This window comes from Homalodisca vitripennis, chromosome 4 (genome assembly GCF_021130785.1).
Source record: "Homalodisca vitripennis isolate AUS2020 chromosome 4, UT_GWSS_2.1, whole genome shotgun sequence".
Taxonomy (NCBI): domain Eukaryota; kingdom Metazoa; phylum Arthropoda; class Insecta; order Hemiptera; family Cicadellidae; genus Homalodisca; species Homalodisca vitripennis.
In genome coordinates this window covers 136018226-136038585 of record NC_060210.1, presented here as the reverse complement: position 1 = coordinate 136038585, position 20360 = coordinate 136018226, and the positions used below count along the sequence as shown (strand labels likewise).

The window sequence follows — 20360 nt, the reverse complement described above, 5'->3', positions numbered from 1 at the left end:
CTTCACATCTAATGCAATTATCTTGTTTTTGTTATTTTATAATAATTGAAATGAAACGTAGAAACCTGAATATGAATTTGGAAAACAGCGTTATATAATTCTTTATTGCCATAAAGTTTTTTTTGTCTCCTTTGACATACTTGATGGTACAATATGTACTAGTAAGTGGCATCACGCATATCCAAGGGACCTGCAAGTACGAACTTAACATCAGCTACTGTAGATGAACAAATATACACATATATCATATCACACAGACCCAGGGTGCATTATACAAGCTAAAGCTACTTTATATGATGGCACCAGTTTTCAAATTTAGGCTGTAGTTTGTATTTTGGTACTTGTGGAATAAAAAGTATTGCAAAATTACTTGACATGTTGGCACTTTTAGTTTTAAGTTGACAACTAGATGTCTCGGTTTTATCGGAGACATCTCAAATAAAATAGTTTGTCATTGTTCAAATAAAATATATTAACCATTTTCAATTTAAGGTAATGGAAACAATACTGTTTGGAATTGAAATTACCGGTAACAGAGAGCGTAAACCCTCTGAAGTCCTAGGAACAAAAATGCAATTTAAAACTTTTAACAATAAAATAGTTTTGTTTTTCGCTTTAAATATTTTTATCTAACACAAACAAACGTTCTTTCGGTTTTAAAATATTCCAGTTTGGGCTCATACTTTGAAGAGACATGTAATACCAATGAACTTTGAAATTTATTATTTTACAAATTAAGAGATAGGGATGAACCATTATACTTACTACGGATCTATGATCTATTCTGCTATCATTCAAGAAGGTGTGTGAACGAAGCTCCCTGTGTCTACCTTTTTTGTCAAGAAAACGTGCATCTAGATTAATAATTATCGGTAAAAGTTCATCATTTTTTACTGAATTTTGGAGAAATGCCAAACACTTGATTGTTGGCTGTTTTGATTTCATTCATAATATCAGTGTGCTATTTCAACAGTTATTGCTATTTTCGTGTATACGGTGGCAGTAACGCCTCTATATCTTAATCCCAAGTTTCAAATAGGTCAGATATCGTTGGAGTAGATACAAGACACACGCGCGGCGGTTCCTAACAGTCCTTGCCGTGTCAGATAGCATATGCAAAGATAAACCCGTTATCGATCCCACGTCCAAATAGCTGTTAATGACAGACAACGTGTAATCTGTGAGAGCCCTCCACCGTATCACCCTGCATTAAGTTTGATTTAAGTGAATAGATGTCATTTTCTAAGATCATGACCGATTAAAGTGTTCGAGTGGTTGACGTGGCTTATATATTGTTTGCGGAAGATTAGATACCACACTGTTGGCATTTACTCTCAGTAGTGTCTGTGTGCGGGTGGACTCGTCCTTTGAAGAGTGAGTATTCGCCTATTAGTTGTGACAAATGTAGGGTTTATTGTGGTGGCTTGAGATACAATGTTTTGATGTAGTAATTATTTGTTATCATGTGGAAATCCAAAATTTAGATTCCACCTTAATCCATCGGATGATAGGCTGAAAATCTGACCACTTGGCTAATGCGGGCGAATTGGTGTGAAACTCTTTGTCCAGGAGCCGGGAGCTCTTTATGGTTTTGGTAGAGGTTGTAATGGAAAGGTATCAAAAGGGTTAAAAGTATGAGTCAGTGTTTGTAGTAGCCACCAAGCTGCAATTATAGACAAATATATGGTAATTTACTTTGTCAACAGTTCAAAAATTCGTTTTTCTATAATTGTTACGTAGTTTCGGAACAAAAGTCCCATCGTCAAGTTTTAATGAAACGGAAGTTATAAACTCATACAAATAGTACGTAATAAATCAACCCGGCCGGTCGGCAGCGCAGACACTGAGGGCTGAAGTTGTCTCTCTCCCCTTACTACCTGGTTCGTTCTCTACTAGAGCTATATCAGTAGTTAATAAAGTAATTTTCTGGCCGATGATCCTATTTTGAAAATATAATAGAACTGGATTGCAGCTTTTCGTTTAGTATAGCACAATTTGGTTTTTCGTTTTGAAAGTTTTGTAGATTGTAGAGTTTTGTAGAGATGTATTCTGGGTGTCAAGTTTTGAACCCTTGTTGCGTACTTCTAAAACCTCCAGACTATCATCAATATCTTTCAAGATGTTATTTCCAAAAACATGTTGGGAAAACGATGTTTTTTTATTCCTCGTGGGTTGGAGCGGTGTCGTAAGATCGTGTTATCAACATATCTTAGATAGAATAGTATTATTTCCTAAATTTACTTTTGTCTGAAATGTTAAATTCGTTTTCAATATGATTTAAATATATGTCGGCTAGAATCCCCCATAGTGGAGAGAGCCAATGACTAATCCACCTGTTTGGTTGTAAAATCTTCCATCAAATTTAAATTAACGTTGCTTCAAATATTTCTTGTAATAAGAACATCATCTCGTGTACATCTCTGAGGACATATTGTGGAAATACTTCAGCTTTTTTTAACAATATCGGAAGTTTCAGATACGAGTATATTTGTTTTAAAATGTAGTACATCAAAAGATACTAAAATCTGGTGATTTAATATTTTTAACTCTTTTTTTCGATTATATCATATGATTTCTTAAAGCTAAAACTATTTTTATCTATTACTATACGTTCTTTCAAAAGGTTTCTTAGCCTTTTAGTAAATTTATAAGTTGTAGCAGTGGTATAATCTACAAGTGTCCTGATAGGTATGTTTTCTTTATATACCTTATGTAGCATATGTAAACTTTAGACCCTTGAGTTTATTACACGCAGGTATTTTATGTCATCTTCTGTAAATAATAATTTACTTTTATAGATAAGGTGTTTTATTTTCTTCCGATAAATATTGGCGAGGTCTTTCTGGAGGTGCCACTATCGTTATTATTTACAAATTCGTTAACTTTTTCGGAGCAATCTCTTCAGAAAATATACCGGTTGTGTGGCCTTCGTCAGCTTTCCATAACAAAGCTTCGTTGTCATTTATGTAGTTGACATACTGTACCTATAACCTCAGTGTGTGCACTGATAACCGGCCTATTTGGGTCCGTGGTTATGCGTTTGCTGTAGAACTATGATGTCTGTGTACCGTAAATTATTTATCGTGTATATGTCTAAATTTATTAAATTATGTGTTACTTTACGTGTTGTTGACTTCCGCGTTTTTATATACCTGACAATGGGATTTCAATCACGGAACACGCAGTAACAAATCTACAAAAACGAATTTTGGAATTGTGGACTAGGTAGGTAAATAGCATTATATTGTTCTAATGTTATGAAATTGTATGTTTTTCAGGTCGTTCTTTTCTTAGCTTGACACTATACAGTAACTCGACCGTTAGAATCATAAATAAACGTTAAATCAGCGTTAGCAAACCATATACAAATCTAAAAGATGCGAGTTTTTGTCCCTTTATTTAGTTGTCTGACGCTGATATAACTGTAATTTACGCGTTTGACGGTCGGTTTTAAGTGTATCAACCTATGAGAAATATAACTTGGGAAAAATATTATCGTTACTTTTCTTAACCATTTCGGTAACGTCCTATTTCAACAAACTAACGCGGCTGACGACCGATTTCTTTTTTAGAAACATCCCTTTATTAGGTTCTAGAATAAAACCTACATTGTGTGCTTATTCTGTGCAAATAGTCCCTCAGCTCGAGACTGCCTATTAGAGGTCAATGACAGGAACATCTGGTATCAAACACATGAAATGACTTAAACCTCGCATGAAAACTCCTCCTCAAGGCACATCTGTATCCCAGCAACTGTAACTGTCTTACATGCATAATTCGGTATTTACCCAAGATGATAAACAATCACTCTGCAGTAATAGAATAATAGTCAGTATTGCGGTTCCAAGCTATTTACTGAAAGAGAAGTTGTTTTCGCAATGTAACAAACGCTGGCGGCGTGTTTGTGTAGAATCGCAGCTGCTGAAATATAACTCAATGTCAACTTCTGCGATTCCTCCATCTGTAATTGCATTGCTCGACTCTGCTATTTAGTGTTATTCTTCTGAAGTTATAGGCTACCAAAGATGAATATCCCTTTTTTCTTTTAATATAAACTTTAGTAATATAAACTTTAAAACGCTTACGAAATTTGTATTATTACTATTCAATTCAAAATTACACTTTTATATCTTCCAAATGAACCAAACTTGTCTATTAGCAGTTGTTATTACTGATATTTCCTTATTTATCTTTTTATCTATTTTTAATTGTGCTTATTTCAAAAACTGGTTGGGCACGACACAGTTTGTAAGTATGAATAAATTATTAGTTACTTGTTTATTATTTATTACTCTTCATAATCGCGTTGTGGTTATTATACGCTCTTTGAAAATTTGCTGATCCCGTTATATATATATATATATATATATATATATATATATATATATATATATATATATATTTAATTTCGTTCTTACCAATGGGTTATTTTATTATATTATTAAATTGTTTGCCAATCGTCGTAATTATTTTCTATACAAAATTCTAGTGGTTTATAGCTCTAAACAAGTTGGGGCAGCGCTGATGGACCCACAACCCGAACTGCAGACTAACATAAAACACGGCGTTTCGAAAACCCAGATGTGCTGCCTTCTTTAGGTGCAAAACGTAAACACTTGGTTAACCAAACAGAAATATGAATATATGTATCAACGTTACATTTGATTAAAATTAGCCCTTCTCACGCAACGTCTGTCTGTAAACAGTATATTACTTATCATTTTATTTTATTTGTTTTATAAATTATTACCTAACAACTATAGCCTACTGTGTCTTGATAACTGTGACTGTGACTCCTGACGTGTGAAAATGAGTCTAAACACAGCATAAATATAACATGTTGAAGTCATATAATGATGAGTTTAATAACGGCCTCTTACATTAAAGGTTACGTGTGCTTTTGATAAGTACATCGTATTTTAACTGAATTTAATAAGAATGGGTAAAAATGATCACGCTTATTGGAGAGACAGTCTATGACTGACGGTAGACACGGAGGCTGTGGGTGCGCGTGTGAGAGTGCTAGCATATACTAACATAAATATTAACACGTTACTCTATGGTGCTAGGCTAGAGTCGGTGTAGAGTCAGTAATCCTAAGGGGCCACGGACAGGGTATAATAATTGCGCTACGGCAAACACACTGGCAACATAGAACAATTATTGTCCAGAAAGCGCAACTATTCCTATTCTTTATTTGCATTGCATAAAAAATATAACTTGGATTTTCGCGAAATCGATAAACAAATTTTCCCCGGGAAAGAATTTTCTTCCTTATCATGTTAGTTCTGTGGTGGTAGGAGGCTATTGAAGGGGTTGAACATTCATCATTATACGTTTTCACATGTGATATATTCTAGCTTCAATAATAATGTGAAGAAAGTAATATTTTTCTTTCGAATTTAATAAATTATAACACTATATTATAAACGAGAAGGCGCACGCATTTTTTAAGAGATTGCAACAAATTTGTCGTAAGTTGTTAACACCCCTGCTTTGAGTGAATTTATCATGTAGTGCGGGTCTATAGTATTAGCTAAGTAATTACAGCAATCCACTTAAATATAACGACGGTATTTGAATATAATCATCCAATAAATTGCAGTTATTTATTTCCCGTACAAATGCCGGAATGCGCAGGCGCAGCAGCACTCAGACACGGTACGGCACGTGGACAGTGAGGCAGCCCACGCACTCACTACTTAACCTCGATATTGACAGATTACATCAGTACTCAATAACAAACTTGATAGACTCCTACTAGAGCCAGTGAACTCTTGTATTTTTGTTGGGTGAACTTCATAAAGAGAAGGGAAATCACGAAAATAAATACAAGTTTTTTTACTAGGTTTCGTGGTTGAGTCTCTCTAAGTAAGCCTCCGACTACGAAAGTACTCTATAAATTGATACATCAACATTTTATTGTGATCACAACGTTTCGACATTGTGTGGAAAGACAAACTTAGGCGAGAATTCATATCTAATTGTGTTCTGCAGCTCCTCGTCCTTATACATTTGCAACTGTCAAGATCTGATTAGAGTTTGTTTTGTTTGTTCAGCACCTACGAGATGCCGTGCACCTGCCAGAGCGCCAGTGGCTGCAATTCCTTATCGTTATAATTTGCAACTGTCAAAATCTGATTGGAGTTTATTTGTTTGTTCAGCGCCTACGAGATGCCGCGCACCTGCCAGAGCGCCCTAGGCCAGTGGCCGCACGGTCTAAGCTCAGTGTTGGCCTCCCTCGGTTGTACCTTAGGCCTCTTCAACATCAGCAGGTTCGCCGTTCTCAGCGTACAGTTCGGAGGTGAGATTTGCATCCATCCATAGACAAGTTCTTGTCAAGCTTTCAAAACTTAGGAAATAAGATACCATGCATGAGCCTTTAGCAGACTTAACTGGGCACTCTCATCTGGTAATTGATTCAAAAGCATACCCACGACTAATAGAATAAAACCAAATAGAAAATAAAATAAGTCACCACTTTCCGAAGCTGGCAAAAATATAATAAAATAGACAAAAACAATAATAATCATAACACACCTATGATTATTGTGTTTAACACACCTATTGTATGTTTAAATTACAAAACAAATGTATCAGTAGTTTTCTTCAACATAATTCTGTAAACAAACTCTTATCATCTGTAAGGTGTAAAATCAAGCTGACTTTAAGAATTCCATATTTTTATAATTTGTTTAGAGATTAACAAAAAATTTTTAAATTAATGTATCACATATAACAATAACAAAAAAGTTTCAAATTAACAATTATTTTAATTAGATGAACTACCCTCAAGATTTTTTTATTCCAAACTCTAGTTCACATTCTTTTTCAATAGGAGTGAAAGTTAAAGCATAATTTTTATTGTTTAAAAAAGGGGGCAACTACAAAAGCTAGATAAAAAATTCATTGACAAATATTATACAAAATAAAATTAAATATCATGCAAACAGAGCATGTTTAGAAGGTATAATAATGTTATTATTAGTATAATACATGTTTTTTTACGTAATATAAAATTATGTTAAGTGTTTATTTATTAATTATCACATGGTACCGAACCACGGAGAAGTATCTTATTGATTTTATTCAAAAAGCTTGCGTTTTGTCTGTAATATTTTCCCTTTTTTATTTTAAAGTTGTATAATTTTGTATATTTAGACTTTTTATTACAACTACTACAAGTACTTGTAGATTATTTCTACAATGTTTGTTATTTTTTGCAGCAAACTTCTTCCTTCAGTTCCTCATCATGTCTCTACTGGTCGGCATTCCTCTTTTCACCTTCCATGTATCTTTGGGTCAGCTCCTCGCTGCAGGCACCATGGACATGTGGAGGATATCACCCATATTTCAGGTACCTAAATAAGGAGTTTCTAACTATTACTGAAGTTATCTCTTTTTTTGGAAATATTTAATACTCCACTTTCACTACAGCCTAAGGGGTAAGACTAGAGCTCAGTTCAATTTCTGAAGAATTCAACATAAATTTGCAAATTGGTTTAGGCTGTTTTATATTATAAACGTTAAGTGTAGTCAATTAACAATTGCATTGACTTTGAAAGGTTGTATAAAAAGAGCTACAAGCCTTGAAATGAATCCTACAATGTGTATTATTATCTATTATTCCTGATATCATATGGGAGAAAATTTTACAAATAGGCAGAAGTAGTCAAGGTTTCATTGTATATGGTTGTTGCCTTATCAATTAAAATTGCAATAAAGAATATACTCTCCAGGTGCTGCGAGCACAACTCTCATAAAGGATAATGGTAATTGAAATATCCTTAATAGAATAACCCTTCAATATTAACAAATTACATTTTTAATTTAACATATAACTGGCTGATAAGGTAATGAAATTGTTACATGATATGGTGATAGAGGGTGTGGTAATAGGAGGAATTGGTCACTTATAATTATTTATAATATGAATTGTTAAAAAATATGATTATATTTTTATAATTCATGGCTTTGCCATGGTTAAATCTATTTTGAATATAATCATAAATCATTAGTATTAACAAATAATTTTATTTTTAACAATTCTTAAGCAATGAGTTACCAAAATCTAAGTTTCTGAAGTGAAACATTGTAAATTTGAGACGAGTTCCTATTTATAATGTGGTTTTAAACTTCAGTCATGTTACAATCTGAGACTCAGCTGTATGGTGAGCAGCTAAATAGATGTCTTCTTATATTTTAGACTAACCTATCATATAGTGTTTTATAACTTCAAAAATAGTCTGCAAAAACAATGTGAAAGTTAAAATAATCTTGTAAACTATAAAATTATATATACATTTCTTACTATCTATTCCAGGAACATTTAGTTATCACCTTAAAAATCCCAGAAAAATTTGTGTAACAGAAGCTGGGTTTTTTGTACAAATATGTGTCACTATTAAAATTTTATAAAGCAGCAAACAAATTGTATTGTTTTGTTTGTTCGAAAAGGTTCTACATTAGGTTGCGTGACACATTTGATGAAATAAACAGTTGGACTTCTTAATGGCAATGCTTCTTGTTTGTGAACGAGTGTAATAGAAATAATTTTTACAAGCATGAATCGTATGCTTGTCCTGTACCTTACTTGAAGGTGTCCTCGTGGTATGTCAATTTTTATTTTACGTAACAAATAAAAACATACGAAATTAATATAAACAAATTCCAGGGTGTCGGCATTGCTCTCCTAGTATCACAAGCTCTTCTGGGTATCTACAGCATTGTGGGTGTTTCCTGGATGTTCATCTACTTCCGAGATTCTTTCATCACAAAGCAAGACATCTATCGATGGGCAGAGCCTTTCAACGCTTACAGAGACGGTAAGCCTTTATATTTAATGTTCCCAGCAAACAAGCACTGTATCTAACTAAGCTTATATCATTATGTCGACCACAGTAGAGTAGACAGACTGTGACCACGATGTTGTGTTCCACTAGATGGTCAGTCAATGCCCGGATACAACATGACGCCTGTGAAGATCGAAGAGACAGTTCCTGACTACTTCAGTGGCGTGGTGTTACAGCGCAACCTCAGCTCTCCGGGAAGTTCTCCAGGCAACCTCAAGTTCCAGGCTACATTCAACCTTGCCGTAGTCTGGATGCTAGTCTTCATTTCTCTTAGTAAAGGTATATCTCAACTCTAATACCTCTAGAATCATATGCTTCGGTTATATTATACAGAGAAAGAGTTTCACTGATGACTTGGTGTATTAAAAAAAATAATCATAGTGCTGTTCACACATTTTTTATCACTATTCTGAACTATATCACTTATATATCGTGAGGCCTTCAATAGCAAGGCCATCTTCATCAGAGGCATCACAAAAGTAAATTTATTAAGTAAGAGAACCAATGTAAGCTCTATCTTCAACAGTTCACTCATGTTACATTTAAGATTATTACAAAACCAGTAAGAAACTGAAAGGTTAAGAAAACAAAATAACTTACCATTTACAAAAGTAACACATTGCCACACTAAAAGAAAAAATATACATTGCTTGTCTAGCCTATATACGAAAATGTTCCTCAAAAGAGTTAGGGGTTCTATTACACTTTTTTAACATTTTGACTACCAAGGGGCATAGTGATTATGTTAGACACTGTAAAGCAGTCTGAACTTGTAAGCTGCAGTATCCGATGAAAGATGTGAAACTAGAAGACAAATCATGCCTATAATATTGTAAAATTGAACTAAGGTTCAAAAATAATAACTTTACCCTTGAATATTATTGGTGTGTTTTCAAGTTTTCTATTTATTTCATTTTTGGTTGTGTAAGTTTACCTAAGTAATACAAATACAGTGATTACATAACAGGAGATTACATAAGAGGAAGGTGAACTGGAGCTAAACTCAACATTCACAAGTACAATATACTGTTTTTTTTTAGGTCTAAAATCCTATGGCAAAGTGGTGTACTTCTTTTCCCTGATGCCTGTTTTCGGAATGTTGTTGTTTTGCTCCAAACTTCTTGGCTTCATGCCGGCTGATCCTAAGTTCCAATTTCTTTTTCCTGAAACCGAATGGAGTGAATTCTTTCTAAACTCAAAGGTAAGTTTCCTGCATGTATATTTGTACTAAAAGGCTAACATTGAATTATATATTAGCAAATGGATATATTGTAAACCAGTTTGAATGTATTTATTTAATGTACAATGTTCTTTATTGAAGTATATTTAGGGTTACATCTAATTAAACATCTGTTAACTAAAAAACTTCAGAAACTTGTGGTTTTAGTCACAAATGATAATATCTTGACCAGTAATTATTGCTGTATTGACTGCTATCATACCTTGTGTCGTTGCAGAGCTGGGTGGCCGCTAGTACAGAAGCGTTCTACACGTGGGGACTCCTAGGCGCTGCCGCTATGCAAGTAGCCTCGCACAACCGTCCCAAGCACTACCTCCACCGTGACACTGCCATCGTCATCATCTTCACTCTCTCCATTCTGGCACTCTCCGCCTTCCTGGCCAACTCCTGCACTCAGATACTATTGGCACACGGCTTCATCTACATGCCCAGCTCATTCGGTGAGTGAATCCTAGCAAAACAATTCAGGCTATGCTGGAATATGGTTAACGTCTATTTAATATACTACTAAATCAATCTTTTCTCAAATATTTGATATATTTTTTAAATTTACTAATGTTTTAAATGCGTAATAAAATATGCTGTGTAATGTAAACAAAAAAGCAAACAATAAAATAGAGATAATAAAACAATTAGCAAAAAATAAGTCCAATTATTCAATAATCAGTATAAGTGGATTTTGAAGTAGTAATTTAACTGGAGTAATTACTGGGTGGGAACAGGAGATTACAATATGAGATTACATATTGGAAATTACAATATGATATGGAGATTTACTTTCCAAATATTATGGAAACAAATTAAAGGTTTTATTACATTACAGCTAAATTAACATTGTGCAAATAATTAAATCATAACCCCCAAATATCAAGTTCAATAGTTCCATTTACTCTAAACATAATTCTTAGTCACAACACATACATAAGTTATTCTTTGTTTGAAGTTTATTTTTTACATATTACATACGTCAGTCACACCACATACATACATGAGTCACATCACATACATACGTCAGTCACACCACATACATACATGAGTCACACCGTATACAAACTGAATTTTCATTGAGTAAAATTTGAGATTAATTGGACTTGTATCAATGAATCTATTCATTATCACACAATATATTTGATAATATATCATTGCTATTGAAGCAGGTGACACTATGAGTATTAAAGATAAAAAAGACATAATAATACAGTATAAAATAACTATAAATATTAAAAGTAATCAAATCACGAAATAATTAATTCATAGTAACTTTTGTTCTATTACATAATTAATTACTTAAATCTAATTAAACATTATCACATGTTATGTTTATAGAATGATAAACCTATAATATAACAAACTCTTTCAATTCATCTTGAATTTATCATGGATTATTATTATTATTATCATTATGTTGTTGTTGGTAACTTATATAAAATTGATAATTTTCTAAAAGCGTTATGCAGCACTGCATTTATAACAAATTTATTTGACACAGTATATTAAAATAACGTTTTTTTATCCTACATTTTTATAAACAAGAAATTTTTTAAATATACAGTCTAAGGACCATTTAAAATTGTAATGTTTAAGGAATGCATTACATGTTTTTAAGCTTTCGCTTTGTTCATTTTCCTAGTTATAAAATCCTATGGCTATATTATGAGTTAGTCTCAATTTTAAAATGGTACACTATTTAGCTGCCGACCACACGTATCTGAGGCTCCAATTTCAATACAGGATTTAAGTTAAAAACTGCTTAATAAATAGGAACTTATCCCAAATGCACACATTTTTCACTTTAGAATCTGTTAGAATGTTAACGAATTGTTAAAAATACAATTATCTGTTAATAATAATGTTTTATATTTTATATTCCAAATTTATTTCACTATGGGAAAATCTTTACTCAATATAAAATATAAACTAGTATTTTTAACAATTCATTAGCATTGAAACACTCAAATTTAAGTTTCTGAAGTGAAACGATTATGTATTTAAACTTTAGCCCACTAGTTAAAATCACAGCCTCATTGTGCAGGTGGCAGTTGACTAGTATTCCCTCTTAATAACAAATTGTAAAAAATTGTAAAATCATACTTACTAAATTTTTATGGTACTTTTTCAATCAGATTTAGCCATTAAAATGAACATTTTAAAACAATTTAAACTCACCTTCTTAATTAATTTTTCTTAATAAGTTTTCCAAGATTATCAATTTTAAATCAAAACATTTTGTATTTATTTGAAGTAGTCTAGTAATTTTATCTTTATGCATCTATTTATTAACAATAAAATAAAACAACTACAGTTAGAATAAAAGTTGAGATTTTCCTCACTTTTTCCTCATTATATAAAATCATACACTGTACTAACTGGTCTCATACTTTTTCCGTTTTCACTTAATTCTATATAAATGTCAATGTAATGAGAAATTGTAGTCAACAACAATGGATAATTTAACCACCACCAAGTTATTTTTCATTTGTTTCAGAACGCATGTCTACTTATGCATTTCTGCATCCGGTCAAGAATCCACTGCCCAACGCATTCGCGGGGACGCCAGTGCGATGGCTTACTCACTCACAATATGTAGTGGGGGAGAGTGTGTGGATGCCTCACACAAACACTCGTCAACAGAGCGGCTACCAGGCTCTGCGCCTCGCCACCGAACTCGTACCCTCCACTCTCGCACTCATCGGAGCCAACAACCTTTCGCCCTTCTGGTCTGTCCTCTTCTACTTCGTCCTCATACTGTTCGGCATCGCTCAACAGGTAACAACATGAATTTCAGTTAGTTTAACACTGTAAGGTAGCTAGCCCCGTAAATGAAAATTAGAAAAGAAGGTATAAAGGATAATACAATTGAAGAGGAAACACAAAAGTGAGATAGTAAATATTACATCCACACATCTTATTTCATCTATAATGTGGTAGCATAACATCATACTAGTTAAGATTTCTATAGTATCTACACGCTAATAGCACACAAATCCTGAGTATGAGCAATTTTTATTCCAATTAGTAGTGTACAAGAAGAATCAGATGTCACTTTGTTTTTCAAAACTGAGCTAAATAATTGTTGTAAAACTAAAAATAATATTTATAAGATTAATTTAACTCTCAAACATTTCTTTTTCTAAACATATAATTCATGTGTGTTTTTTTCATATTAATTCCATTTGAAGGTATACATTTATTTAACATATAACTAACTCACTAAGTTTCTTGTTGTTCAGTTGGCAATCTGGCATTGCTTGATCACTGGGATCATGGCTATCAACATCAAGAAGCTGAAGAACTGGGAAACAACAATCACATTCTTCACTTGTGCTTGTGGTTTCATCCTCGGCTTGCCTATGGCTACTCAGGTACCTATTAACACTGTAATATAGACTTGCTAAATGTGTGGACATCATAAAACTAGAGATACAACTTTAAGATAGTACAATGTTGAATTTTGATATAGGATTTTTATATTTTATGCTTCTAATCGTAAATTTATAATGTGGGAAGCGAAAACCAATTTACAATGTATAAAAATAGAATGAAAATTTTTCTTTAAAATGATTGATGAAGTTTCTTTAAGAAATTGATTGCCATCTATGCTAGATTTGATACGTTATCGTGGGGAGGGTAGAAAAATGTAATAATAATATCAAATGATAAGTTTTATCACATGTCACAGTTTTTATAGCTTGGCGTACTTGTAATTAAAATTATCTATCAACATGTAAATAATAACCATATCAGTGCCAGCCAACAAGATAAAGAGAATGAAAATCTTGACTTTCAGTCTTTTTTATCTTAAAGTCCACAGTCTCCTTGCTTTTGAAGCTGAAATACAACCTGTGGTAAAATTTATCATGTAGTATTTTTAACCCTTTATGTTGACTCCACAAAAATTAGAGTAATTTACAATCAGTTATTTAGGAAAAAAATGTTCTTTCAATTTTATTAAAAAATAAATTGCAATCGTATAAAACTGCTTACTTACAATGATTCAGTTCCGGGAAACATCTCATCACATTTTCCTGGCCAAAATTAAAAAATATACCATACTTGAGTAATTAATACACTCACAATCGCAGAAGTGAATTATTTATGTAGTCATAATTCATTAAAGAAGTGTTTTCAAAGCTGCATGTTACATTTCATAAACTTTTTGCTTTACTTTTCATAAGACATCACATGAAGTTAACTGAAATTCTTGATTCCTAAGAGTATATTCACTTGGTTATTGGTTTTTAGCATTTATTTTCATGAATATTACTTTTTTCTAAATGTATTTAATAATAAAAATAAAATGTTTGTAAAGTCCTTACAAATGCCAGTCCACATCCACGTATTAGTTCCAATGACTCATCTGTGCCAGTCATAAATTTAGAGTGGATAAAATCACTTTAGTCGGCATGTAATAATGAAGCCTCCTCTGTCCAGTTTGGCATTTTCGTGGTTTACTACCTGGACTACTGTGTGGGCGGCGGATGGTGGATGATCTGTCTCTACTTAGCGGAACTGCTGGCAGTTTTCATGGTGCGAGGGAGACCTTACAGTGGTGAGACTGTCGTAGCTACTCTCTTTTCCCGAGCCGGTTCCTGTCTCCAGAACTTGGTCGCTCCATTACTCTCCTTCATCTGGAACGTCATTCTACCGGTGCTTCTGATGGTACTTATCCTCTCACTCTCTTACCCAGAGAAATTTGATATAAAAATTCACCACTAAGAGGAAAGAAAAATATTTTATGCAAATTGAAAATTATGTAATCTAGAAAGAGGTTTCTACAAGAAAACTATTAAAGAGTTCACACTTAGTATTTCACACCTTTAATGTGAAATTTATAAGATTGATTAGAAAGATGAAATAAGTATGCAATTCAATTCTGGGGATGTCGTTACCTTAAAATTTCAATAAAGATAAAAGAGAATTATGGAATAAGAAGTTATTTAGAGTATCAGATCTCTGTAAATATTTCCTCTAGAAATGTTTTTGTCTAGAGGAATAACCTGCTCGCTCTCTTGAACCTAAGCTGCCTGTTCCTTTAAACGAGAGGTTCGTGTAAGAAGCTTATAGAGCTGAAATAAGAGGGCTTGTCTGTATCACCAATAAAAACTTGTTATTCAAGAACAGGAATTTTCTGCTTTTCACCAATCCATTCTCATCCTCTGTGCTTTACATTGTTGTATTGACTATTTACTAGCTCTTGAGAAGAGTAAAAATATTATATTATTCAATTGAGAATTCAGATTAGATTTATCAAAGGTGTGAGAGACAAGAACTGACTGAAGATTAAACAGTATTAAAAATTGTAATGTATTATTAATTTAATTAATTAAATCCTTTTTGGACATATTTCATATTTAGAACAAGAATGCCTTATCCAAGAATTATCAACTCTGACAATTCTATAAATTGTCTCTTCAAATTTGTATTTATTAATGTCACAGAGATAAGGAAATAATCAAGCCCAGATAAAACAAGTCATATTAATAAGTTAGCAACAAAACATTTTATATTTCATTGTTTTTCTTATCTCAATACAGGTAGTGTCCATTACCATCTTCAAGAACGGAAAGTTCAGAGAGTTGTTCTGCTGGAGTGCTCCGATGTTCTACGACTACTGGCCTACGTGGGCTCGACAGTTCGGCTGCTTATTGCAGGTCGTGCTGCTCCTTACGATACCTTTCATCGGTCTTATACAGAGCTGTCGTTACCTCTCTGATGGGCCTCCGGATATTCTTGATGTAAGTTAGATTGTAGTTCTGTTAAGAAAATAGTAACTTCATTTTTTAACTATTTTGTCAAACATTAATCTTGCAATCATATATACATTGTTAATTGCTATCTGATATTACGATCATTTTAAAATTACAGAGAAAGTTTGCAATACCACAGCAATCTCATTTTTCTGGAACACTTGTATTTTTTCTACAGCCAGGCTTGCTAGAGGTTTAGAATCGTAATATCTCATGAAGTATTAGTATTTCATTTTAGCTGTTATTTGTGCTTTTACTTCCAATAAGTTGTTAATGGTTATATAGGAATTCAGTAAAAAATGTACACATAATATTAAAATTCACTTTTATTGGCGTTTTTAGCTGCTGTATACTGTATAAATCATATAATGAAGATTTCCTCATTCATTCAAAGATGACATCATTTTTAAATGAAGAGTGGATTGCTATACTATGATGCAATGATAATTATAAGGAATAGGAAATCAGAAGGTTGAAAATTGGTGATGGAATATGCATAGACAACCTCAAACTACAAAAATTAAATATAAACAACAATGATTAGTACATGACAGAATACACTTATAAAATATACATCTCATTATGAGTATATTGCTTTTCCAGCGGATCCAAATGCTGTATAGGCCACAGATAGGTGGTGCAGCAAGTGTGTTAGACTTCACAAGTCAGACAGACATGGAGACAACAGCTACCGCCTCCGCCAATATCGCAGCAGAGGACCCCCCACCCAAGTACACACCCCCTCCCTCCTACACCACTGCCACAGGAGCTAGGTTAGTAAAATTGTCCCTAAGTGGGTTAAAAATAACTCAGTTATATTATTGTACAATTTAATTTTACAATTTTGTAATAAATATACGTTATTTTGTTTACACTGGAATTTCTCAATATTTGAAGAAAAATTATCTGAAACCAGAAAAGTTTTATTAATGTCAGAAAATATTGTACAACAAATTATACACTTTCACAAATATTCTCATATTAATAAACTCCATTTTATTACATACAAGTTTTATTTGATCATTCATTCTATATTTACTCCCAACAAAGCTGTACGTAACTGTTTTAACCCGTGATGTTTCGTTGTAAATGTTTCAACCACAGAAAACCAAAGCTTTCATTCCCTTTACGAAACAACATCAAGGCATCTCACTTTTAGTGTCTCTATTGTACCTGGTAGCTTTTAAAAAACTCTCCTTAACTTTAAGAAAATCCCTAATTAATATATCCATGTCTTGTTAAACATTTTGGAAAAGAGTTTTTGTTGTAGAAATGTGTACACACCATAGTAAACATTTAAATTGTCTAAAACATACTTTGAGGTTATAATTTTATATCATAAAATATAAAATTTTATAAATATATAAATCATAAGCTTATTATTCAATTTATTTATTAACAAGGAACATTCAATACTGTTACTATAAAAAAAAGCAGAACATAATTTTTTTCACAATTTTTGTTGAAGAACTTTAAAACTGTAAGATTGTGACAAACAAATCAAAGAGAGACGAATGTAATTAATTTAATTTCTATTCTAGACTTTATAAACTAATTTTGTTCCCATTTTCCCTGATGTTATAGGATTGCTAAAATGCTGCGTCAGAGCTTCAGACGAAGCATGCGGCGGATCACCACAGCACTAGGTAGTGGAGAGGGCAGTGAGCCGTCAAGCCGCCCTCGCCTGCCTCTGCCACCACCCCCAGACTACTCGGCCGTGCTGGTCGAGATGCATCAGAGTCAGGGAGACACGGTGGTAGTGAATCGGACAGACCACTCCACCCTAACTGCTGACGATGTGGCCACCATACTACGCAGTAGCATACGGCGCAATGTTCGGGATGTCATTGAGAGTTCCAGTTCGGAGCGGCTTGTAGATGCTGCGGCCCCAATAAATGAGGACTCTATCGTGTTGGAAGTTGACAAAGTTCTTGACCTCCACAGACATTGATCGCACAGATCGTAAAGTGTTTTCAATTCGGCATAGTGCAATCATTTTTTATGAAGTAGTTCAACTGATATAGGTCAGTTAAATTGAATTTAAAATGTGGGTATCTAATAATCAATCCTTGGTAATTTGTGTGTTTCTCATTTAGCTGCTTTTAACTATATTAAAATTTGTGACCAACTGTTACTTAAACACCTTTTCTTCTTACTTTTTTCAATAAATCCTCTAAGGAAATAGTGGACTTAATCACCTTCAAGGAGTAAAATTTTAAAGGAGAGTGTTATCTTTCCCTTAATTTCAACATTAAGTTCAGTAATACATAATAATGACTTGAAACAAAGGATCAACCAACTCACTTTGTCTGCCCAGCTCAGTTGGACTACTTCATTACAAAATCACTCTCTGCTGGAGTGACCTATGTCGATTGAACCAGTGTTTAGTTTACTGCCCTAGTGCCTAGTAACTCATCTGTGATATCTTATAGAAAGTGCTGAATCCGTCCTTCTCGAAGCTGTTTGTTAGCCAAAGCAATAGCAGTGTGTTGTGTTAGTGTGTGTCTTAGGTAAGCTACGATGTATCCTAGGACTAGAAGTATATATAGTTGAACAGTCTAAACAAGTACAAAGTGTAAAGCCAAATGCTGTACATCTTAGTATGCTCTCCAGAACTGAGTTTGGAAATGTGTGATATTCACGTTAGTTATTTTAAATTATTGTTTTCATTTAAAGTGATTAAACAACTGAAATCAGTAAATTGTCATAAAGCTGGAATATAAGTGCTTTACATGTATAAAGTTTAAGGTTTTTAGATGTTTAATGCACAAAATAATTACAAATTTTTTTTGACAAATTTATAAAGAAATTAATTAATGAGATGACTCCCATTCCCATTAAGTCAATTAAAATTACTGTTCACGTTTCAAACATCACTATTGCTAATTGTTTTCAAATTCCTCCATTATATATAGACAATTTTACTAAACATGCTTTTGTAACACTCGACACAAAGCTTTAGGATAATGTAGTTTATCGAATAGTCACTGGCTTGTACAGTCTCGAGTTAATTAAAGGATCTCAAATTAATACAACGAGCATGTGTTTAATGTTAGGTTTAAATAAACAAAACTGCACAACATTTGTGATTTCCAATAGAAATTGTTTTAATTGTGAACAAAAGAGGATATACTTGTGTTCAACACTTATTCCTAGGATTTTTAATTGTAGAAATCTGTACATTCCTCTGGCAAAACGAACATGTCACATTTTTTACCAACTCACAACCATCACAACCGAATCAAACCTTTACTATACTAGTCCAAGTATAACGTCTCTTCTCTTGTACATATTATAACTCTAGACTAGATTCTAGTGTGTATCATATTTATTGTCATGTATATACAATGTTGTATTTGTGGTGTTGCATGTGAGAAGGCATTCACAAAGACTGATTCTGATCCTTTAATAAACTGAATTTATATGTTACATTTTTTTTGTAGCTTTTTTGCTTCAAGCAAATATTATTTTAACCAAAATATTTATAAACAGCTAAAATAATTGTAATACTAAAGTAATATGCTAATGATTTATTTTATCTATCTGCTAAATGATGTTTTATAAATAAAATTTTTACATTAGCGCAACTGTATTATTATTTGTTTATTATTCCCTTTAAATAGTTCATAGAGTGTTCAAAGGCATAATCATCAATACAATAACAGTAATTTTTAAATGTAATTGGTAAAAATTTAATGTAACTCTGAAAAAGTATAGGGTTCAACTGAGTTCAATTTGTATTTTGATCAAAAAACTTTGGTGCAAGATTTATCTTATCCAGAACAACATTTTTATATTTTGCAATTTCCATTACTACATTTTTAAAAGCAATTATACCAAATCAATTTAACAATTATTTTTACTCTGCCAGTCAACAGTAGCCTTCTAATGTATAATGGCTATTCAGAAAGTAAGAAACGTTTCCATCCGACGCCTCCAGCTGAGCGCCAATCACGTATATATTGGTTTGCTCGTGCTACGTACCTCAGCAAACTTTTATATTCAAATTTAAAATGTTTCCCGCAATCGAAAATCCCGCCAGTTGTGAAGTGCAGTCTGTGACGAGTTTTTTGTTGGTGAAAAGCTTAAAACCAATAGAAATTCATTGGGAACTGTGTGAAGTGTATGGGAACAATGTAATGACTCAAAGATTTGTTAGGAAGTGGAGCATTCAGTTTAATAATGGCAGAACAAACATTCATGGTCAAGAGAAGAGTGGATGTCCAAGCACTGTGACTGACGATCTGGTTGCCAAGATAACAAAAGATTCGTGAAAACTGCCTTTTAACAATGATTGAGCTTTCTCTATGTTCCCACAAGTTATATGGACTTTATTTTATGAAATTGTTTCACAGAAGCTAGGCTACCACAAATTTTGTGCAAGATGGGTGCCAAAAGTGCTTACAGATCACCATAAGGAACAACAAATGGGGCTGTTTTAAAGTTTTTGGAGGCATACCACAGTCATGGTATTTGAACACATTTTTGTATTTAAAATATATATTTTTTTTATTGTTTTTA

At 32.9% G+C, this 20360-nt stretch overlaps 1 protein-coding gene across 1 annotated transcript in view; it reads left to right on the top strand.

Annotated features, from left to right (window-relative positions):
- Positions 1 to 19371, top strand: part of LOC124360243 (sodium-dependent transporter bedraggled) — a 166805-nt gene extending 147434 nt beyond the window's left edge. The window contains exons 4-15 of the mRNA XM_046813685.1: positions 6165 to 6304; positions 7227 to 7357; positions 8675 to 8825; positions 8943 to 9131; positions 9893 to 10053; positions 10310 to 10532; positions 12578 to 12858; positions 13323 to 13454; positions 14524 to 14751; positions 15627 to 15827; positions 16443 to 16612; positions 17424 to 19371. Of these exons, the coding sequence (XP_046669641.1) occupies positions 6165 to 6304; positions 7227 to 7357; positions 8675 to 8825; positions 8943 to 9131; positions 9893 to 10053; positions 10310 to 10532; positions 12578 to 12858; positions 13323 to 13454; positions 14524 to 14751; positions 15627 to 15827; positions 16443 to 16612; positions 17424 to 17790 (2374 nt within the window). The 3' untranslated portion in view covers positions 17791 to 19371. The remainder of the gene's footprint in view (positions 1 to 6164; positions 6305 to 7226; positions 7358 to 8674; positions 8826 to 8942; positions 9132 to 9892; positions 10054 to 10309; positions 10533 to 12577; positions 12859 to 13322; positions 13455 to 14523; positions 14752 to 15626; positions 15828 to 16442; positions 16613 to 17423) is intronic.
- Positions 19372 to 20360: the final 989 nt, after the last annotated feature.